The sequence below is a fragment of the Xenopus laevis genome, chromosome 6S, assembly GCF_017654675.1.
Source record: "Xenopus laevis strain J_2021 chromosome 6S, Xenopus_laevis_v10.1, whole genome shotgun sequence".
NCBI classification, from domain to species: domain Eukaryota; kingdom Metazoa; phylum Chordata; class Amphibia; order Anura; family Pipidae; genus Xenopus; species Xenopus laevis.
Window position 1 is genome coordinate 2,125,746 of NC_054382.1, and position 21,394 is coordinate 2,147,139.

General features: G+C 42.0%; 2 protein-coding genes across 4 annotated transcripts in view; both read right to left on the minus strand.

The window, feature by feature from the left end:
* LOC108719648 overlaps window positions 1–21,394 on the minus strand; it is a 77,915-nt gene that overhangs the window by 38,373 nt on the left and 18,148 nt on the right. The gene's annotated exons all lie outside the window — the stretch shown is intronic.
* Window positions 880–11,844, minus strand: jrk.S (Jrk helix-turn-helix protein S homeolog). 3 transcript variants are annotated; one of them, XM_018224069.2, is made up of 6 exons: window positions 11,700–11,844; window positions 8,701–8,986; window positions 6,982–7,095; window positions 6,558–6,668; window positions 4,927–4,994; window positions 880–2,854 (listed from the first exon to the last, which is right to left on the minus strand). In XM_018224069.2, exons 2-6 carry the CDS (start codon window positions 8,705–8,707, stop codon window positions 965–967), a joined length of 2,190 nt encoding a protein of 729 aa, XP_018079558.1. In that variant the 5' UTR covers window positions 8,708–8,986; window positions 11,700–11,844; the 3' UTR covers window positions 880–964. The 3 variants fall into 3 exon arrangements, with proteins under 3 accessions (XP_018079558.1, XP_018079560.1, XP_018079559.1); XM_018224071.2 differs by lacking the exon at window positions 11,700–11,844 and adding an exon at window positions 11,543–11,693; XM_018224070.2 differs by lacking the exon at window positions 11,700–11,844 and adding an exon at window positions 11,472–11,693.

A 21,394-nucleotide genomic window follows, 5' to 3' on the forward strand; every position in this document is an offset into this window, starting at 1 on the left:
GGGTGTCACCCTGCTATAGTTCCAGGGGTACACAGGGTACAAATAATCACTCACCCCAAATCTCCCCCTAACTGACCTTCTGGCTGGGCCCCCTTAGCTCATAACAAGGTTACAGATATATAGAAACATTGGGGTGTCACCCTGCTATAGTTCCAGGGGTACCCAGGGCACAGATAAACACTCACCCCAAATCTCCCCCTAATTGGCCTTCAGACTGGGCCCCCTTAGCTCATAACAAGGTTACAGATATATAGAAACATTGGGGTGTCACCCTGCTATAGTTCCAGGGGTACCCAGGGTACAAATAAACACTCACCCCAAATCTCCCCCTAACTGACCTTCAGACTGGGCCCCCTTAGCTCATAACAAGGTTACAGATATATAGAAACATTGGGGTGTCACCCTACTATAGTTCCAGGGGTACCCAGGGCACAAATAAACGCCCCAAATCTGCCCCTAACTAACCTTCAGACTGGGCCCCCTTAGCTCATAAAAAGGTTATAGATATATAGAAACATTGGGGTGTCACCCTGCTATAGTTCCAGGGGTACCCAGGGCACAAATAAACACTCACCCCAAATCTCCCCCTAACTGACCTTCAGACTGGGCCCCCTTAGCTCATAACAAGGTTACATATATATAGAAACATTGGGGTGTCACCCTACTATAGTTCCAGGGGTACCCAGGGCACAAATAAACGCCCCAAATCTGCCCCTAACTAACCTTCAGACTGGGCCCCCTTAGCTCATAAAAAGGTTACAGATATATAGAAACATTGGGGTAACAGTCACGTTACTCTGGTAGGCTCTTGCTTTGGGAATGTTAGCAGAACCGTAGCTCTGGGTGTTTTGAGGAAAATAAATAACTGGCCAATGAAGCTGTAATTAACAAGTCTGTAATTAATAACTGTGCTGAATATTGTGCATGGCAGAGAATGGATAAACACTTGATACAGCAGCTCAATTCAGCAGTTCTCATCACCTGAAGGCTCAGGGTCAGGGCAAGAGGTGCCATTAGGAAATATTTGTGTCCATGCCGTTTCATATAACTTTTCCTGCAGGAGTTGCTCTTTGATTCTATAGACTGACATTATTTGCTGTTCGGATATGAAGCTCCTCTGCTCCATGCCACCAATAAGTTCTTCAGCGAGGCTGATCATTCTGTCAATGGACATTTTTTCTTTTACTTCCGGCTCATCGCTGTCGCTCTCGTCATCGGAATTTTCATTTATTTCCCCGTCCGGCAACTGCAGAGCGACTGGCGCATCAGTATCAGCGTTAAAACTCTCTTCCATCGTCTCCTCGTCTATTAACTGGGCCTCAGGGCATGACAGGCTTCTGGCGTAGTTCATCAGTTCCAAGACAAGCTGGGATTCTCGCAGTTCAGTAAAACCCAGAAAATCATATTCCTCCCCAGGATTATCCCAGACAAATGTAGAAGGGCACAGGTTTCGCCAGCCATGAATCAACGCTTGTTTATCGACTTTATCCCACGCCAAGGCAGCAGTCCAGATGGCATCCTTGATATTGACGTTGGCCTGGAACTGAGCTGCGTTCTTGCCCTTACTGCACGCCGTCAGCATTCGCTGCAGGAATTCGCTCTTATAATGTGACTTGAATAAGCGTAGAATACCCTGGTCCAGGGGCTGGATGAAGGACGTACAGTCCGGGGGCAAACACACAGCAAACACATTATCTTTCACCAGGAATTCTGGTTTGGGGTTTGTGGGACAATGATCTAAAATTAACATGATCTTGGCATCGCAACTAAGTCCCACGGACATGCAGTGAGCCCTCGCCTCAGGGACAAAATGGTTTTCAAACCAGTCCTGAAAGATTTCTCTGGAAATCCCTGCCTGCTTATTGGCCGTATACGTAACAGGAAAAACACGCACCCCTTTAAACGCACGTGGGTTTCTGCTCTTGCCGATGATTAGCAGCCGTGTTTTGTGCGTCCCCGCTGCGTTAGAACAAGCGAGCACAGTAAGTCTTTCTTTTGGCTCGTCCAACCCGCTTGGTGCCGGCACATGAGCTGTTTCAACCAACTTCTGTGGCAGATGCCGCCAAAATATGGAGGTTTTTGCTGCGTTGTACACCTGCTCCGCCGATAGGTGCTCGTCGCTCACCAGTTTATTCAGCTTCTTTACAAAAGTGTCGGCTACATTATATTCCTCCGTGGTTTTCTCTCCGTTTATAGACAAGATTCCGAGCCCGTTCCTTTTCTTGAATTTGCCGTACCAGCCTGATGAATACTCACAAGGCGTCGAGATGTTCAACAAGACGTGGAATTTTTTAGCCTGGGCCATGATAAGGGATCGAGAAAGGGGGAAGTTATCCCTGCGACTCTGCCGGATCCATTCCATGAGCACCTTGTCCACAGAAACGTTCTTTGCTTGGTGAAGGGTTTTCCTATCGGCCATTAAATCGGGGGCATCGCTGTTACTGTAGAACGTCAGCAGTTTGTCTTTTTGCTTCTTCAGGTCGTAGATGGTGGACGTACCAGTCCCGTATTTGTCACACAGAGACTTCACTGAGGCGCCATTCTCTAGGTCCTGGAGCAAAGTCACTTTGTCCTTTATACTCAGTGACACGCGCTTGCGTTTGGTGTCGGGGGGAATTCCTGCAGAAGGGTCTGTCATGCTGAAGAACGAGTGCGGGAACTGGACAGGAGAGTGCAGGCTGCACGGGTGGTTTATATTGTATTCTAGAAGTGGTTGTGTGGGTAAATACTGGAAACTGTCCGCAGGCGTGCAGGGAGAGCAAGGAACGTCGGGTGTAGTCTTGCAGGCCAGTGGGGGGACTGGGATATTTGGGAACATTCCCGGAAAGCCATGGGAAGGGCTGCAGCTTTTGTCCTGGGGGAAAAAAAGTGTTTATTTAATTAACACAGCTTCGTCCAATCAACAACACAAACACACAAAAACGGGTTGGGACTAAACACACCGTTCCGTAGGCAACAGAACTGAATTCTATCAGCACTGCAAGAACATATTGCTATCGGTTTGCTACTGGATATTGGGGAGTGGCTGGGGATCGTTTCTCCCATTAGGAAGCCATACAGTCAGAGCTGCACAATATATTGTCTATAAAAAGTATTCACAGCTTGGAAGTTTATAGGGGTCATTACAATTCTCCCTGGGGCAGATGTACAAGAGAGCTCATTCAGGCAGCATTTCTGCAGGGGGAATCGCTTTGCACCTACACGTGGCCATAGACACAAACATAAAGTCGTATGAATCGAAGTTTAATACGATTTTTGGACTGTGTGTGGATCGTCCCAATATTTTAAGTACCCTGGAGAATGGCAGTTTAGTTGATGGGACAGGTTAGAAGATTTCTGTCGGCTATTGATAATTTCTCTGTATGTATTGCCTATCTGACCATAACAATGGGTGACTGTCACTTCTATCTGTCAGACATAACTTTTATACGATTTCTGTCTTGGCCACAGCATTGTCTGATTTGTTCTTTTACTACTTTATTTAATGTGAAAGGTTAGTAGCAGGTCGGAAGATTGGGACATGCAAACGTTGGTCCGATATACAAGGCTAAAATCTACTGCCAGCTTTACACTGGATAAATAATCTGCTGCCAGGGACACTCTGCAGAATGATAAGTAAGTTAGGGGACAGGTGAGGTGACACCTATGTGCATCTCTCCCCTTATGAGTAAAGTGCTGATGAATGAAGTCAATGCTATATTCTTCAGGACGGCTACATTTCTTTGGGCTCCAAAATAGTCCATAATTTACCCCTTAAAGGTCACATAAAGCTGAATCATTGAATTTCATTTTGTATTTTAACTCACCAATAGAAACCCACTATTTCATGTCAAAGGGAAAACAGATCTTTTATTGGCATTCATTTGAATCAGAGAACACAAAATAAATGTGCATAAGTATCCACCTCCTTTCAAGTCAGTATTCAGCCATGAATATATGTGGCTAGGGGTTCTCATAGGGGCTCAGTCTCCGTCGGACTCTACGTGGATTGTGAGGGAACAGCCACAACATTTGGGACGAGGCCATTCCAAGACAGTGGGACTCATTTACCAACACTGGGCAAATTTTCCCATGGGCAGTTACCTATAGCAACTAGTGATTAGCTTTTTGAAACCAGCTGCAAGTATAACCATGAATGCGGCAATCTGATTGGTTGCCATGGGTTTCTGCCCATGGGCAAATTTGCCCAGTGTTGATAAATGACCCCCACTAACGTTGTTGTATTTAAGCCATTCTTGTGTAGTTTTCACTTTATGCAGAAAAGGAGGTGGGGGACCTGAATTAATTGTGATCATTCTGTGCATTCGAGGACTGAAGGGGCAGGTAGAGGTCAGTGTCTGGGGTATTACTGGACTGAAATAAGCCAGTGATGATTTTGTGGTGTCACATTAAATTTTTGCAATCAGCTATTTTGAGATTTTCTTTGTAATTAACTGAAATCACTTTGCAGAGATCGTTTTTCACTTTTATATAATAAAGCGGATTACTGATCAGTGTGAAAAACAAAACAAAAAACCCAAAAGAATATCTGTGCGTGTGAGTCTGTGTGAGAGTACGTTAGGGGTTACCACCTCACCCCTTTAAAACCAAACACATATGGAATCCACAACCTGCATGGCTAATTAGCAATTCATTTATGCATCTAAATTGCTAATTAGCCATGCAGGCTGTGGCTTCTGTATGTGTTTGGTTTTAAAGGGGTGAGGTGTCAACCCTAGAGTACATACATCTTTAGGAGTGTCACTATATGTATATATGCATCTATATGAAAGTGCATGGCAGTTGCTTCTAGGTGTCAGTTTAAGAATATGCCTGTGCACTTTACGCACGGCACAAAACTGTTTCTTTGTCCTTCACGTAACCATCTTGAGGTTCCCACTAATACAAAGCCCATGTGATAGTGCCCAGCCTTAAGGAAACACTCACCAGCAGAGGTAGATGTTGTGGCGGTTTTTTTTTTCTTCCTGCCCTGGGAGTGACTGAAGGTTTCCTGACTAGAAGAATTAAACAAAAAGACAGTCTTGTTCAATACTTAAAGGGTTTGGCATTATTTGTGCCCATCTGCATTAGCCTAACCCATGAATCTCCCCCAGGTAAGTGAATCCATTCTTCTCCCAATACTCACACAGGTACAGAGCTCTGGCTTTCTTTGATTTCTGCTATTGGGCTGTTCCCTCTCCCATGATCAGGCATAAACCAACCACTGGATAAATAAATCCAACTCCCTGTTAGTAACTACCCAGATACAGAGATTCTTTGTACTTTCTGTTCCTGTGCGGTGTTATTTCCCCATCGTCAGGTGGAGGCTTTGATTTAGAAGGTTAGAAGTAGATGATTGTAGCTTTGACCATTGGGTGAGCCCTTACTCAAATCACTCTCATTTTTTGCCCTTTCATTAGGATTCAAGTCCTGTCTCTTCATGGTAATGTGAGAACAGACTGGAAATAGAAACCCACAGCTCTGTACTGACATAATCATTGGAGGAACATGGGGTATAGATGTCCTAGAGGTCCAATACTAATAGGCCCATGTAAAGTAAGTGACTGTAGCTACAAATGAAGCAGTGTGTTTATATAGCAGTCACGCTCCTACACCATGGCCTTACACATATCTGTTCATTTAGCCAGGTCACTAAACTAGCAGATATTTGCACCAGAATCTGCAGCAGTGTTACTGACCCACAGACACAAGCAGTGAGACCCCTAAACTCCAGTGTTACTGACCCACAGACACAAGCAGTGAGACCCCTAAACTCCAGTGTTACTGACCCACAGACACAAGCAGTGAGACCCCTAAACTCCAGTGTTACTGACCCACAGACACAAGCAGCGAGACCCCTAAACTCCAGTGCTACTGACCCACAGACACAATCAGTGAGACCCCTAAACTCCAGTGTTACTGACCCACAGACACAAGCAGTGAGACCCCTAAACTCCAGTGTTACTGACGCATGGACACAAGCAGTGAGACCCCTAAACTCCAGTGTTACTGACCCACAGACACAAGCAGTGAGACCCCTAAACTCCAGTGTTACTGACGCATGGACACAAGCAGTGAGACCCCTAAACTCCAGTGTTACTGACCCACAGACACAAGCAGTGAGACCCCTAAACTCCAGTGTTACTGATCCACAGACACAAGCAGTGAGACCCCTAAACTATAGTGTTACTGACCCACAGACACAAGCAGTGAGACCCCTAAACTCCAGTGTTACTGACCCACAGACACAAGCAGCGAGACCCCTAAACTCCAGTGCTACTGACCCACAGACACAATCAGTGAGACCCCTAAACTCCAGTGTTACTGACCCACAGACACAAGCAGTGAGACCCCTAAACTCCAGTGTTACTGACGCATGGACACAAGCAGTGAGACCCCTAAACTCCAGTGTTACTGACCCACAGACACAAGCAGTGAGACCCCTAAACTCCAGTGTTACTGAGCCACAGACACAAGCAGTGAGACCCCTAAACTCCAGTGTTACTGACCCACAGACACAAGCAGTGAGACCCCTAAACTCCAGCCCAATGTTACTGATAGACACAGTGGTTACATACCCCTATCAGCAAGTGGAATGACTGAGTTTCCAGTTGAGTTCATAAAATCTTCAGGTTCCATTTCTTCTTTTATCTTTATCTGTAATATTTCCGGTTCATCCTCTGGGAGATCTACCAGCAAGGAAGAGATGGGTCTGGTTTAAATTTCAGCTGATTGACCAGGACTGAAAAATTTGATTGGACACCTTTGAAGGTTCCCATAACGTTAATGCTGAATCTTCAGACAGAGCTAAAGAATTTTTTGTTTTTACCTGCATAGCGGACAATTCAGCTCTTAACGTTAGTAGAGTGGACCAAAGATCTTTCCTATGACCAATGGTTGGGGGAAAGATTGTAACTGTAGCGTGTATGGTCACCTTCAATCATATATAATGGAATAACAAATACCACTATACGGCCCATTTAATATAGAACTGCTACTCACCGTCCCCGGAAACGTAATCCATTTCAATCGTTGTTATGGGCAGAGGATCCTCAGTGTCTGAATCTTCATTCTCCCATTTCCCCTCTAACCTCCTTGTTTCCATCTCTGGAGAACCTGACAGAAAGGAACACAAACCCACCAAAAGAAAATCAATATAAGTTGCACCAGAGGGAGTTTATGACACTTTTTATACATTTACTTGTATTATACATGTATTTTTAATTGTTTTTTTCCTCTGTTCTTTCAACTGTAATCTCATCACTGGCCCGTGATATTTCCTAAAGTTTCCTACTTGCTAAAGTTATTATTCTCTCACCTCCTCCTCTTTCCACACCTTGAAAAACTGTTTTTTTTCTTTTTTTATTTCAATTGTCAGTTTCTTTCCAAGCTTACAGTTTCCTGAATGTGCTACTCATAGTCATATGGGTTAAAGGAGAGCTCCTGTGCAGTATTCAAACATTGCTGGGCCCTAAAAAACAAGCCCTATTTAGACCCTAGGTCAGCAAGGGGTGATGGGTAGCACAGAAGCTAAGATAGCCAAGTGCATTCAGAGCACTAAGCGGACCAACAGCAAGGTGAGTAGTATTAAACTAAATGGAACTCTTTACTGCTGGGGGTTTATGCTAAATCCAGTGGCCCCTCATAGTGGCAAACACCTACATTGTAGCTTGCCACCTTTTCTGCAAAAAAAATACAGGCCTTCCTATATATTTATCTTTATTCCCTATTAATAACATTGGGATCACTGACCTTCCTATATATTTATCTTTATTCCCTATTAATAACATTGGGATCACTGACCTTCCTGTATATTTATCTTTATTCCCTATTAATAACATTGGGATCACTGACATTCCTATATATTTATCTTTATTCCCTATTAATAACATTGGGATCACTGACCTTCCTATATATTTATCTTTATTCCCTATTAATAACATTGGGATCACTGACCTTCCTATATATTTATCTTTATTCCCTATTAATAACATTGGGATCACTGACCTTCCTATATATTTATCTTTATTCCCTATTAATAACATTGGGATCACTGACCTTCCTATATATTTATCTTTATTCCCTATTAATAACATTGGGATCACTGACCTTCCTATATATTTATCTTTATTCCCTATTAATAACATTGGGATCACTGACCTTCCTATATATTTATCTTTATTCCCTATTAATAACATTGGGATCACTGACCTTCCTATATATTTATCTTTATTCCCTATTAATAACATTGGGATCACTGACCTTCCTATATATTTATCTTTATTCCCTATTAATAACATTGGGATCACTGACCTTCCTATATATTTATCTTTATTCCCTATTAATAACATTGGGATCACTGACCTTCCTATATATTTATCTTTATTCCCTATTAATAACATTGGGATCACTGACCTTCCTATATATTTATCTTTATTCCCTATTAATAACATTGGGATCACTGACCTTCCTATATATTTATCTTTATTCCCTATTAATAACATTGGGATCACTGACCTTCCTATATATTTATCTTTTTTCCCTATAAATAACATTGGGGTCAGCCATCATTTTTACCAGCCAGGTAGCGACCCTAATTTTAGCCTTGGCCTAAATATACTTTTATCCCTATTCACTGCTCCCTGCAGTACAGACAATAGCTGAAATTACTGGGCAGGTTATAAATACAAAGTGCAATTACAAAAGAACAGTCGCACTTACATTCCATCAGACCTCCACTCCAATCAGGGCAGTCCGTCTTTATCTTCTTCCTCCAGAAGAGCAGGAAATGTCTCTGGGAGTTAAGGGGTTAAACCGAGTTGTACAGCGGCCCTTGAAACCCCACGTGTTTCTGCCCGTCTTATGTTTTCTACCCTCAATGATATTCTAACCTCTCCTAGATATCATATACACAGGTAGAGCCCCCTTGCATCATTTCAGTATAGTCCGACACCCGCCAATCCACTCGGCAGATAAAACGAATGCTCAGGCTCAATCGCAGGATTTCCTGAGAACAAAGAAACACAGAGTGAGATTCTTCACAATCTTTCAGATTCATATTTTGACTTTACTCCCAGGAAAGTGTGGGGGAGAGATGGATTGAGGAGCAAGGGAATGTCGAGAGATTATTGTTTTATTGCCTTGGGTTTAACATTCACTCACTGCAGTGGGATCTGTAGCTTTTGTACTAAAGAAAGGGGTCTATTTGCACTTGTTTTATCGCTTGCATTTATTTTCTATGTTTTGGTGCATGAATTGATTCTCCTTTGCATGATTTGAATTGGGTGAGCGTATGTAGAAAGCAGTGTATGGTGTATGAAAAGAACAGGTTTTATTATTTTTATGTGTAATTGCACTTTGGCAACAATTCACTTTCATTTTAAGGGCAGCCAGTGTTGCAGGGTATAGTCTAGTATTTTATTGTATTGTGCATGTACTGTCATAAAAAATGGAATACCTACTGTGTACACACACACACACACACACACACACACACAACTGGCACAGGGGAAAGATCCTACGTTTATTATGTCAAGTTAAAATGTTTTGGGGGTGCACCAAATGGGTGGGCAGCATTTAAATATAATAAGCTGGGTCATGTTGTATTAGTGATGTGACCTGAATGCAATAACAATGGCACTTTAAATGCACTCAATTCTACTTACTTGGCAGGACCTAACACCCAGAGGACCCAGGTAGGTTACTAACCAAAACCCTGCTAAGAATAATTCGGCCCCATGATTTCTGATGGCAGCCCTGCATAGAGTATTTGATATGTCTGCCCGGTTTATTCCCAGGTAACCAGGTGTGCCGGGGTTATTCACTTTTCTTTTTGTTCCTATGCAAGCAACAGAATAGAAACATGATGGTGCTCCTTTATTTATATCTTTTTATTATAACATTGGCTGCTCTGTTAGCAAGCTATAGTTAGTAAGAAGTATGCATTAAAGGAGACATATAGAATATATATTTATGAGACTTGTCCCTGCCCTGGTGCTGATGATCTTATTTTTATTCCTACCAAAGATACACACATTAAAGGAAAACTTACCCCCTCCCCCTGATAAAAAACTGATATATTTCCCTCCATCACGCATGGCCCATTATCTCAAAAATTGCCCCTGAATGTCACGGATTTATCCATACAGAGTAATGCAGCAGCGCTCCTGGGTGCCATTTTTCACATCTTTAGTTTTCTATGGAAAGGAACAGAGTTATTTGGCCCATTTGAAGTCAGTCTGGTACTTGTGCCAACTGTGCATGCGCTGGAAATCCCTGTAAACTGCCGAAGGGAGGGAATAGGATCCAAAGAAAACAGAAGATGTGAAAGATGGTGCTCATGAGCTCTGCTGCGCTAATCTGCTTGGATACGTCAATGTAGCGTTCAAGGAGACATAAATGAAAAAAAACCTAATTGTGTAGGCAATTATAAGTAATATATGGTGTTGCTTTTACATGGTGTTAAAAATTAATATCTTTAAAAATAGCCCCTTTATTGGAGCTCCCTATAGATGTTCTCTGGTCCCTGTCTGTGTTTCAAATGAGGGGTGGGCGTGTCCCTGCCAGAAGCACAGTAGGAGGGGGACAGCCAATCACAGCCCTGCAGTCACACAAGCACAGACAGGCTTCAGTTCCCTATCAGGTCCTGCTAGCTGCTGATTGGTTCCTGTCCTACAGTGCAGGGAGCTGAGTGCACAGCCTGGGAATTCAGGGAGCAGCAAGTGGAAGAGAAGGGAGGGATTATTAGGGGTTTTGCAGAAATATTCAATAAATCAGCCTGAAACACTACTTTTTTAAGCACAATTCTTCTCTATCTAAATGAGTGTAATGCACTGGTACACTCTTATTTTTTACACAAAATGTCTCCTTTCAGGGACACTTTTTGTAGTAATGGACTATGCAGGGAGGGGAGACATTGGTGGGTAGGGGATGGGACTTTTCTCTTTGGGGAGGGGTGTTTAGTTCTCGTTCAAGACCAATTCAATGTCAGTTAATGTGTCAGTATAACATGGAAGTATATCCAAAGGACAGTGATCAGTTACAAATAAAATGCCTTTGTTAAAGGCACGGGACCCCTGTTCTTATACAGACTGATTGCTGCATATTTGTAACTGCTCACAGGCCTCCCTTTTGTACAGACAGGAGACACTGTGGGAGGCAAGTGATGGGGAACAGGACAGGCTGTGAGTCATGGGAAGCTGCTGGTTTAGATCTAAAGCTCATGGGACAATCACTGGGAGCAAAGGAGGGGGTGTCAGGTGAAGCAATTGGGGTGTCTATTCTGCCCCTGTGCAACTACAAGTAACTACCATTCACCAATAATGAGAGAGCTGTTGCTATGGTTACAGCCTGGGTGCAGAATTGCTCAGTTTAGGAAGTAAATGGCACAAATCCGAGAGACCAATCACTGGCCACATATAAATCACTGAATGAAAAGAACATGTGAGACCTCCCAGTTATACTGATCCCGGATATAAATACGAGAAACAAACATTGTATCAGGGTGGGACATATTCCTGGAGCTCACAGACTCCTCCTCCTGCCCCAGCCCCGCGCTACAGACCCCGGGAGAGACTCGTCCGCACAGGCGCCTCCGTGTTCAGTTCGGAGTGAGTCAATGACATCATTCTCCGCCTCATCCCGGTCCCACCAGCGAACACAAAGCGCCACGGGAACCCTAAAAACCGAAACAAGCGAACAAAGAAGTCGGCGCTCCTCACCTACACCGCTTATCTCGGAGAGCTTTGGCGGTCGCGGAAATATGACGCACTTCCGCCTTCCCATGGTTCCTTGCACGTAAATATGTGGAAACACGCGCCAGGACAGATTCCGCTCCCACAACCCGTGCTGGAATCTGATTGGAGCTCTTGCGTAGGGGACCGGAAGTCTGTGCTTCTCGCCTCATGATACCGGATTCAGTCGTTTTCCCTTCCTTCAGGGCGATCATCAGCCCAACCTCCTGTGTTGTTACACTGTGAGATAAATTTAATTCATTTCATATCGTGAAAGGATTTCCCATTGGTTTTCGTGGTGGTTTTTCAGTTATTTAGCGTTGTGCGCTGAGGCAGAATAAACCGAATTTGGTTGCTAGGGACTTGTTTCGCTTAGTGACAAGGCCTTGGATATGAATAGAAAGATAAGGAATAATAAGGAATAATGATACAGTTGTGATGAGCTGGGAGTAAAGTTGCTGCCTCTGGTTTGTAAGGCCTTTTTGGGTCTGAACTTTGTGTTTGGGTTTCAGCCTTGTAAAACCTGAACAATAATTTGGCCAATACACAGAGTTACCACCTGGCCGGTAAAAATGATGGTTGATCCTAATGTTATTAATAGCGACCAATACATGAAAAACCTTTCTATAGCCTCGCCCTGTTGTCAGAACTCTACCAACATCATTGTGCTCTCCTCTGATGTCATCATGTCTTATTACATCACTGCCCCACCCCCAATGCAATCTGTCCCGCCCCGTGTTCAGGTTTAGCCATTAGCAATGGTGGCAACCCTAGCTGGAAGAGCAATCATTCTTGGCTTACCGGGGTCAGTGACCCCCTCCCCCATACCAGAGGAGCTGCTCTCTCTCCTAGTGAAGCGCTTGGACCAAGGTTCTCACCTTGTGAGTGTCCCAGGGGGTAGCCAGCGGCCTTCAGGGCCTTTTGTTGCCTCCAATTAGGGTTGCCACCTGGCCGGTCGGTTAAAAACTATGGTTGATCCCAATGTTATTAATAGCGAAAATGCGACAAAAGATAAATACATAGGAAGGCCGGTATTTTTTCCCAGAAAAGGTGGCAACCCATCTAGAAGGTAGCGCATGTACGATAAGATGCCGAGCACCCATCTCTAACATGGCGCCGACGGATCACAGCGATTGTGCACATTTGGAATGCCTTAAAAGACCAGTAACATCAAAAAAAAAATTTAAAAAAAATTGTTAGTATACCATAAAAAAAACACAGAGACAAATGAAACTTTAATATCGCAAAGTCTTCATGAAGAAATAACTTACGGAAACTCCGCCTGCGCTCCTCTTCAGAAAAGGCGACAGGGTGACGATCCATCGTGCAACGCTCGATGTCTCCTCCCTGGCTATCTCCTATAAGGAAGGCAGGGAGGAGAAATCGAGCGCCGCACGATGGATCGCCTTTTCTGAAGAGAAGCGCAAGCGGAGTTTCCGTAAGTTGTTTCTTAATAAAGGCTGTGCGATATTAAAGTTTAATTTGTCTCGGTGGTTTTTTTTCATGGTATACTAATAGATTTTTAAAAATTTTTTTTTGATGTTACTGGTCCTTTAAGCTTCCCACACATGAGCAGATATATTATTGGTAAGGTTGCCACCTGGCCGGTATTTCACCAGCCTAGCCGGTAAAATACCAGCCCAGGCTGGGGCTGGTATTACAAATTTACCGGCAATGTAGCTGCCGGTAAATTTGTGATGAGCATTCAAAGTGCTCCCGGCCTGCCTCCGATGCACCCTCAGCCCACCCTTTTCTTCCCTCTATAGCTAAAAAATACTTACCTATTCCACGATACACGACTCTGGCCCGCCCCTTGATGTCGTGGCCACGCCCCCAGTGACAGCGCTATGCCGCCCCGTGACATCACAGCCCCACCCATTTTTAGAACGATCCTCCACCTCGTGGACCCGCCCCCTTCCCTGGCCGGTAAAGATTTTTTAAAAAGGTGGCAACCCTAATTATTGGGCAGTGTATGGGGCCCTCTGATGGGCTTCCCCAATCAACATGTGCACGAAAGTCGGGCAGATGTCGATTGAGCAGGGATAGAAATCCTGTCGGATCAAGGACTGCATGGGTTAGTTGATCCTCGATTCGTCCACCCGTATTCTGCTCATTGTGATGCAACTGTTGGACTCTAGACCCCACAATCGGATCAGCCCGATATTGGCCACCTCATACGGATCTCCATATGTATGAGCAGCTTTAGGAGGGGAGGCAATGTATTCCCACTGGGGAACATATATCCTGAACAAAGGAGAGTCTCACACACACACACAGACTTTTTATTCATCATAGCAGTTACATATATTTTGTTTTTATCATGTTATATTTTACTGCAGGGCCATTCTGCTGGGAACTCATTACGGCCCCACAATGAGCGACAAGGGTAACATGGGAAATGTTTGATTAAAACATTGTAGATTCGTCTACGTTCGGACATCTTAGGTCCCTGTTTCAGGAATGGATTTACAAAGCAACAGAAAACTGATGAAATTGAAACACACTTGCCCATAATCCTGACATGAGCAAGTAAACTCCATTCCCACCCACATACCCTGAGCTGAGATCCCTAGTTTTCCCCAGACTGATACAATTAACACCTAGGGGCACATTTACTTACCTCGAGTGAAGTATTAGAATGAAAAATACTTTGAATTTCGAAGTATTTTTTTTGGCTACTTCGACCATTGAATTGGCTACTTCGACCTTCGACTACGACTTCAAATCGAACGATTCAAACTAAAAATCGTTTGACTATTCGACCATTCGATAGTTGAAGTACTGTCACTTTAAAAAAAACTTCGACCACCTACATCGCCACCTAAAACCTATCAAGCACCAATGTAAGCCTATGGGGAAGGTCCCCAAAGGCTTTCCTTGCTTTTTTTGATCGAAGGAAAATCGTTCGATCGATGGATGAAAATCCTTCGAGTCGTTAGATTCGAAGGATTTAATCGTTCGATCAAACTATTTTTCGTTCGATCGAACGAAATGTGGTAAATCCTTCGACTACGATATTCGAAGTCAAAGGATTTAACTTTGATGGTCTAATATCGAGGGTTAATTAACCCTCGATATTTGACCCATAGTAAATGTGACCCTTAGTTGTGAAGGGATGCCAGTCCTGGCTTAAATGTCTTTAAAAATGGATGTAGGGGCTTTAACATCCCACTAGCAGTATCAGGGTGATATCAGCTTTATTCATATCTGGTCATAAAGCTTCAGTCACTATTAAAGTCACATTTTACGGCATTGAATTTCTGCATTTATTTATCATTCTGCCCCATTCACCACTCTCATTAGTATAATATATATATATATATATATGTATACTGTATATCTAGTTGATCTGATTTACTGTACATATTTGTTTCATTTGGTCCATAGGATTCTGACCACTTCCTTCCACACTTTAATATAGTGTTTGTTAAGTGGTTTCCTTATTATTTGGCCTCCACCTGTTGAATCAGGAAGATGTTCCACTGAGCTTGCAATCAAAAAGGCCCCAGTAAAGTGTTCTCACCCAGAGGAGCCCTACCTATAGTGAAGTCAAGGAGCGGGGACCCTGTTAATGAGATACAGAAGATCTTCTGTTATAGCACAAGGAGAATGAGACAGTATTAGTTAGAACAGCAGCCTGTGCTCCAGCCAGGAGATATAGAAAGGAGTAGCTCTCACCTACACTCTGATTGTCTAAGTGAAGGCACTGCAGTACTTAGGAATTTGCTAAAACATAATAGATGAGGGGACAGCCTTCCTTATTGGCTATTGTTATACTTTACTACATGACAGTCCTTCGTGGAGTCTACGTGTACAATAATACCTCCAACATATAACGTTGTGCTGTAACAGCAATACCCATAGTAGACAATCCCTAAGAATATTATACTATAACTGGCAAATGGGTGGTTTAAGTGGAATATGATCTATAGTAAAACTGTATAAAACAAGCCTAATTTGAATAGAGAAAGGGTGGGAGAGAAGAGACTCCTGGGAGAGAAGACCAGAAGGAACATCAAGGCTTCAGAAGCCTTCAACATCAGGTCATGTATGATAATAGGCCGGTCAACTTAGAATATCTTAAAGAAACAATTCAGTGTAAAAATAAAAACTGGTCAAATAGATAAAAATTTTTCTAATATAGTTAGTGAGGCAAAAATGTATAAAGGCTGGAGTGAGTGGATGTGTAACATAATAGCCAGAACACTACTTCCTGCTTTTCAGCTCTCTAACTCTGAGTTAGTCAGTGACTATAAGGGGGGCCACATGGGACATAACTGTTCAGTGAGTTTGTAATTGATCCTCAGCATTCAGCTCAGATTCAAAAGCAACAGTTATGTCCCATGTGGCCTCCCCTCAAGTCACTGATATACCTTTATAGATGACATTCTTGGCTAACTCACTATATCAGAAACATTTTTATTTTGTTCAATCTATTTAACCAGTTTTTATTTTTGCATTGGTCAATTTTTTTAATCAGTGAAGAACTGTATATTAAAATCTCAACAAAACCAGATGGGACTTATCCTCCAATAGTATGGGCCCAATTATTACAAAATACACACATAATCGTATTAAAGAGTAAAGATAAAAGGCCTGAAAATTCAATTGGCCATTGAGTCCGAACTCTGACTTATAAGTGTTAAGCTTAAATATCCAACTGGTCTCTAGTTGGAGCAACCTCTTTATAAGTGGTTATTTGGGGTTAAAGGGATCCCTGAACCCAGCGCAGCGCTGTTTTTTTATTTTATTTTAAATGGTTTTAAGTATCTGTGGCATGGTAGTTAAATAAATATTGCCTTTTATCTTTACTCTTTAATACGATTATGTGTGTATTTTGTAATAATTGGGCCCATACTATTGGAGGATAAGTCCCATCTGGTTTTGTTGAGATTTTGAAAAGTATATGTGGACACCTCCAATTAGGCCATTTTAAATTGGAGAGACACCTTGCGTAATCAATTTAAGTATATAAGAGTTATATGTGGGACTAGTATTCCCTTGTAAGCAAGTTGTCTCCAATAGATTAATTATCGAATAAAATATTTCTTCTTTTTCTTTTCTTTTTCTCTTTCTTTTTCTTTTCCTTTTTTTTTTTTCTAAATTTTCATTTTTACAAACAGATTTCATTATGGAATTTTTTGCAGATGACACAAAATGGGCCTCTTTGGCCAAAACGGTTTTTTCAGGATCAATGATGCCAGTTGGTAAGGCTTCCCTTACACTGTCTCATTTAATGGTTAAGAGTAAGAATTTACTACGGAGGAGGTTAAATGTGTTTTGGAATGTAATATGTTTGGAGGAATATTTGACACGGGGCATTATTCCAAGAGGCCTGCGGGTGCAAATCTTCCCCTCTTTTGAGGACACATCACAGACCTTTAAAACACAATGGGAGGAAATATTGAGTGAATGTTCATGCAAACTTATGTCCCTCCTTAAACAACATAATATCGAGGAATTGGAATTAATTAAGGTACAACAAAAACAACTTTGGGACCAAATTAAAGAATATGAACCAAGTGAAGAATTCAAAAAGATGGACAGTGATTTAAAAGGGTTTATGGATAACCTCAATATAGAGGTTATGCAGGTGAAAAAACGCAAATTTGATAGAGACACTTTGGACTATGAAAACAAACATGTTTACTTATGGAATAATCAGAAGAAACGCAATTACAACACGTATAATAGAAATGGGGGTACAAAGGGTTTTCAGGGGACACAATATAGGAAGAGCACACAGGGTAATTCGGACCGCGACACTCACTCGGAAAGTGAGATGAGCGGTTCTGATACATCTTTTACCACACGGAAACAATTTGATCGGAAGAAGCGTAAGTTTAATACTGTTTTTCATAAGGAACAAGTTACTGCACAGACAACACAGGAGAGGAGCGTTGGAGCTCCATTCCTGCCCAATCTTTCCCAAAACACATCGTCATTCCCAGGCACGAGTTTTTTACAATCACTGAACCTGTGACGGACACAGGCAATTCAGTTTCACCACCATTACATGAAGATTTACAGATAATAAATCTTTCTCACTTTACCCTCACTCCTAGTTGCACTGCGGTATTACAAAAAGGGCTCACTTTTGTACCCTCTAAATCAATAGATCACTTCACACTAGTAAAAGATGTTCACTTATTTGCACGTAAATTGCTTTTGAAGCTACAATGGACCAAGGGTAATCGGCAAACAGATTTGGATTTAAGTCAATTCAATTTAAATGATTTTAAGACCCTTAAAATCCTATTTGAACTATGGGATGATCCCAGAGTAGAGGAGGAACAGAAAATTTTGCAAGATATTCAGGACCTATGGTTGGAAAATTCAGGTGATAATACCAAATTACCATCTTGTAAAAAAAGGTCTTCTCGATACCCTAGTACAACTGAAAATGGGGCCGTGGACACCTTTGTACAAAGGGTCACGGAAGATATTTTGCATCTGACGACCAATACTAAGCATCCAAATCTCACTATAGAGGAGATCAATGCACTAAAAACATTGAGGGAGAATCCGGATATAGTTGTTAAACCATCAGATAAGGGTTCGAATATTGTAATCATGGATTCTCCCAAATATGTTACAATGTGCAATAAAATTCTAAACAACAAACAATGGTACCAACCAATTTTGCTACCCCAGGCCCAAAGACACAAGGATAAGTTGTTTGATCTGATAGATCACGCCTATCAGGAGGGAATTATTGACCAAAACACTTTGGAATTTTTGAAAGTTAAACATCCTAGAACCCCAACTTTTTATGCTCTCCCGAAGGTTCATAAGTCCATCAATGAACCTCCGGGAAGACCTATTGTGTCGGGCTGTGGATCACTTACTGAGCCAATAAGTGGATATATAGACATGGTGCTACAACCTTTAGTAACACAACTCGATTCTTTTGTATTGGATACTTCCCATCTACTGAGGGAGATTAATGGACTGACCTTAAGCTCTGACTGCTTTCTTGTGGGTCTGGATGTGGAGGCCTTATACATGAGTATACCACATGCTCTAGGTATTGAGGCCATAAAAAACATTTTTGAGCGCATACATAACCCAATCTCCGAGGAACATAAATTTATATTGCAAGCATTGAGTTTTGTACTACATCACAATGTGTTTATATTTAACGGCATCTATTATCTACAACGCCAGGGCGTAGCTATGGGCGCTAAATGCGCACCCAGCTACGCCAACTTATTCCTAGGAGAGTGGGAGCGCCACGTGTTCTCGGTTGACGAGTACGACGAATATCTGTGCCACATTTTACGGTGGCACAGATATATCGATGATATTATGATCATCTGGCAGGGCCCCGAACAGAAATTAAAGGATTTTGTGTCTAAACTCAATAAAAATAATTTTAATTTAACATTCACTTTAAATTACCACGACTCTAAATTGGAATTTTTGGATATAGAGATTAAAAAGGACAGCTGTGGACAGGTGTCCACTAACCTGTTTCGCAAGAAGACGGCTGGCAATAGCCTCTTACATGCAGAATCGATGCATCCATTGAAATGCATCGAAGGCATACCAAAGGGACAGTATCTTAGATTACGGAGAATCTGTTCTACAGAGGAAGACTTTAAACGGGAAGCTTACCAACTGTACTCAAGATTTAAAGCACGGGGATACAAAACTCGTTGCCTACGTAGAGCCTACCACAATGCCCTATCTCAGAATAGGGAGGACTTATTATATAAGCCCAAACAAAGCTGTACTCCAGGTAATGAAAAGACTAGACTCATTTTGACTTACAGTAATAAAGACCAAGAAGTCCGCTCATTGATTCGGAAACATTGGCACCTTTTGTCCAACGATTCCAATATAGGTCAAATGGTAACCACTCACCCTCTTTTTTGTTATAGGAGAAACAATAGCATAGGCGACCTACTAACTCATAGTCATTTCCAGAAACATTCGAAAACAGCGTGTTGCAAAACAGTAGGCAGCTATAAGTGTGGGGCCTGTGAACAGTGTCAATATATGAGGACATCTAGGGATTTTAGCAATGGAAGAGTCAAATACAACATGTATCATTATATATGTTGTACTACGACTTATGTGATTTACATGTTTACTTGCCACTGTGGGAGCAAATACATAGGAAAAACAAAGAGGCCGCTGAAAAGACGCATATATGAACATATGCGAGATATCAATAATTGCAATTTATTGTCATCTATTGCCAAACACATTTATTGCATTCACAATGGCAAACATATGGGGTCTTATTTTCAGGGCATTGACCGTCTGCATAGCGATGTAAGGGGCGGTGACCTAGATAACAGGTTGCTCCAACTAGAGACCAGTTGGATATTTAAGCTTAACACTTATAAGTCAGAGTTCGGACTCAATGGCCAATTGAATTTTCAGGCCTTTATAAATAAATGAAGGAATGGTCATAATAATAGTCCCTTGATTGGCCCCGCTTTTTTAGACTATTTCAAAAAAATAAAATTTTGTGTTGGTGAGAGTTGTAGTTCTACCTTTTGATTTTCTTTTCATTTTTTTCTCTTTTTTCTTTCTTATTTCTTATTCTGATATAAGTTTATAATTATATATCGATTAAATGGGATGATAGTTAAAAATAAGCAATAGTGATTAATCTTACAAATTTTTGAAATATAGTACTGTGTAACCATGCCACAAGTTGATATTGATGTTTCCATCACAGTAAAAGTGAAGCCGCGAGTCCTCTCTTCTCATTTGATACCTATTTGGTTGATCCCTTAAATATATTCTACTGAGATAATACCAAAGGGTTACATAACCACGATTATGGGAAGTGAAAATGATACAATTGTTCATACCGATATTACTATATCTTTCTTATGTGTGGGAAGCGGCTTACACAAAAGACCACCCACTTTGAACATGTGATGGCAAAGATAAAACGACGTCATATCCACCCTTTCGGTCTCTTGACAAAGCCACGTTGAGTGGCGAAACAGCTGTCGAGGCACAGCGCTGACACTGAGTCGTTTGGGATACCCTGCTCCCCTATTTTGGGAACTTAAGTGCGCAGACAGAAGATCTCCTGCCAGTTGATGGAACGCGGAAATTATCGGGTGAAAACTCTCAAAGACACGTGGTCTGTATACATTTATTTTCGGGTCTGGTGATAGCCGGGACAACTATTACACCTGGGCTGGCACAATACGGTGATTGTCAGTGATCACAGTATCACGAAGCCGCAACTTCTCAGCTGGCCACTGAGAGCAATAGGCGGCTGTAAATATATGGATGGGACAGTAGACATTGGCAAATCCAGTTACCCGCAAAGACATTAAACCTGATATACTGGCTTTGCACCGCAAACCATCACGGGGACTATTGTATCCGCGGGAGATAGTAATCTTCACTAAGCTGCAGCACGCTATTCAGTGTTATATAACCAGGATTTTCTTTTCTGCAATATTTTGCGGATGTGAATCATAAGGATGCACTTTCGTTCCCTCACATGAACAATTGGATTTACATGTGTACCTACTAACGCTTGATTGGAATACTGGCTGTTGAGCCACCTAGACATAATCAAATTTCCACCAAATCCTACATAGAAGAGTCCTCTTTATAAGTGGTTATTTGGGGTTAAAGGGATCCCTGAACCCAGCGCAGCGCTGTTTTTTTATTTTATTTTAAATGGTTTTAAGTATCTGTGGCAT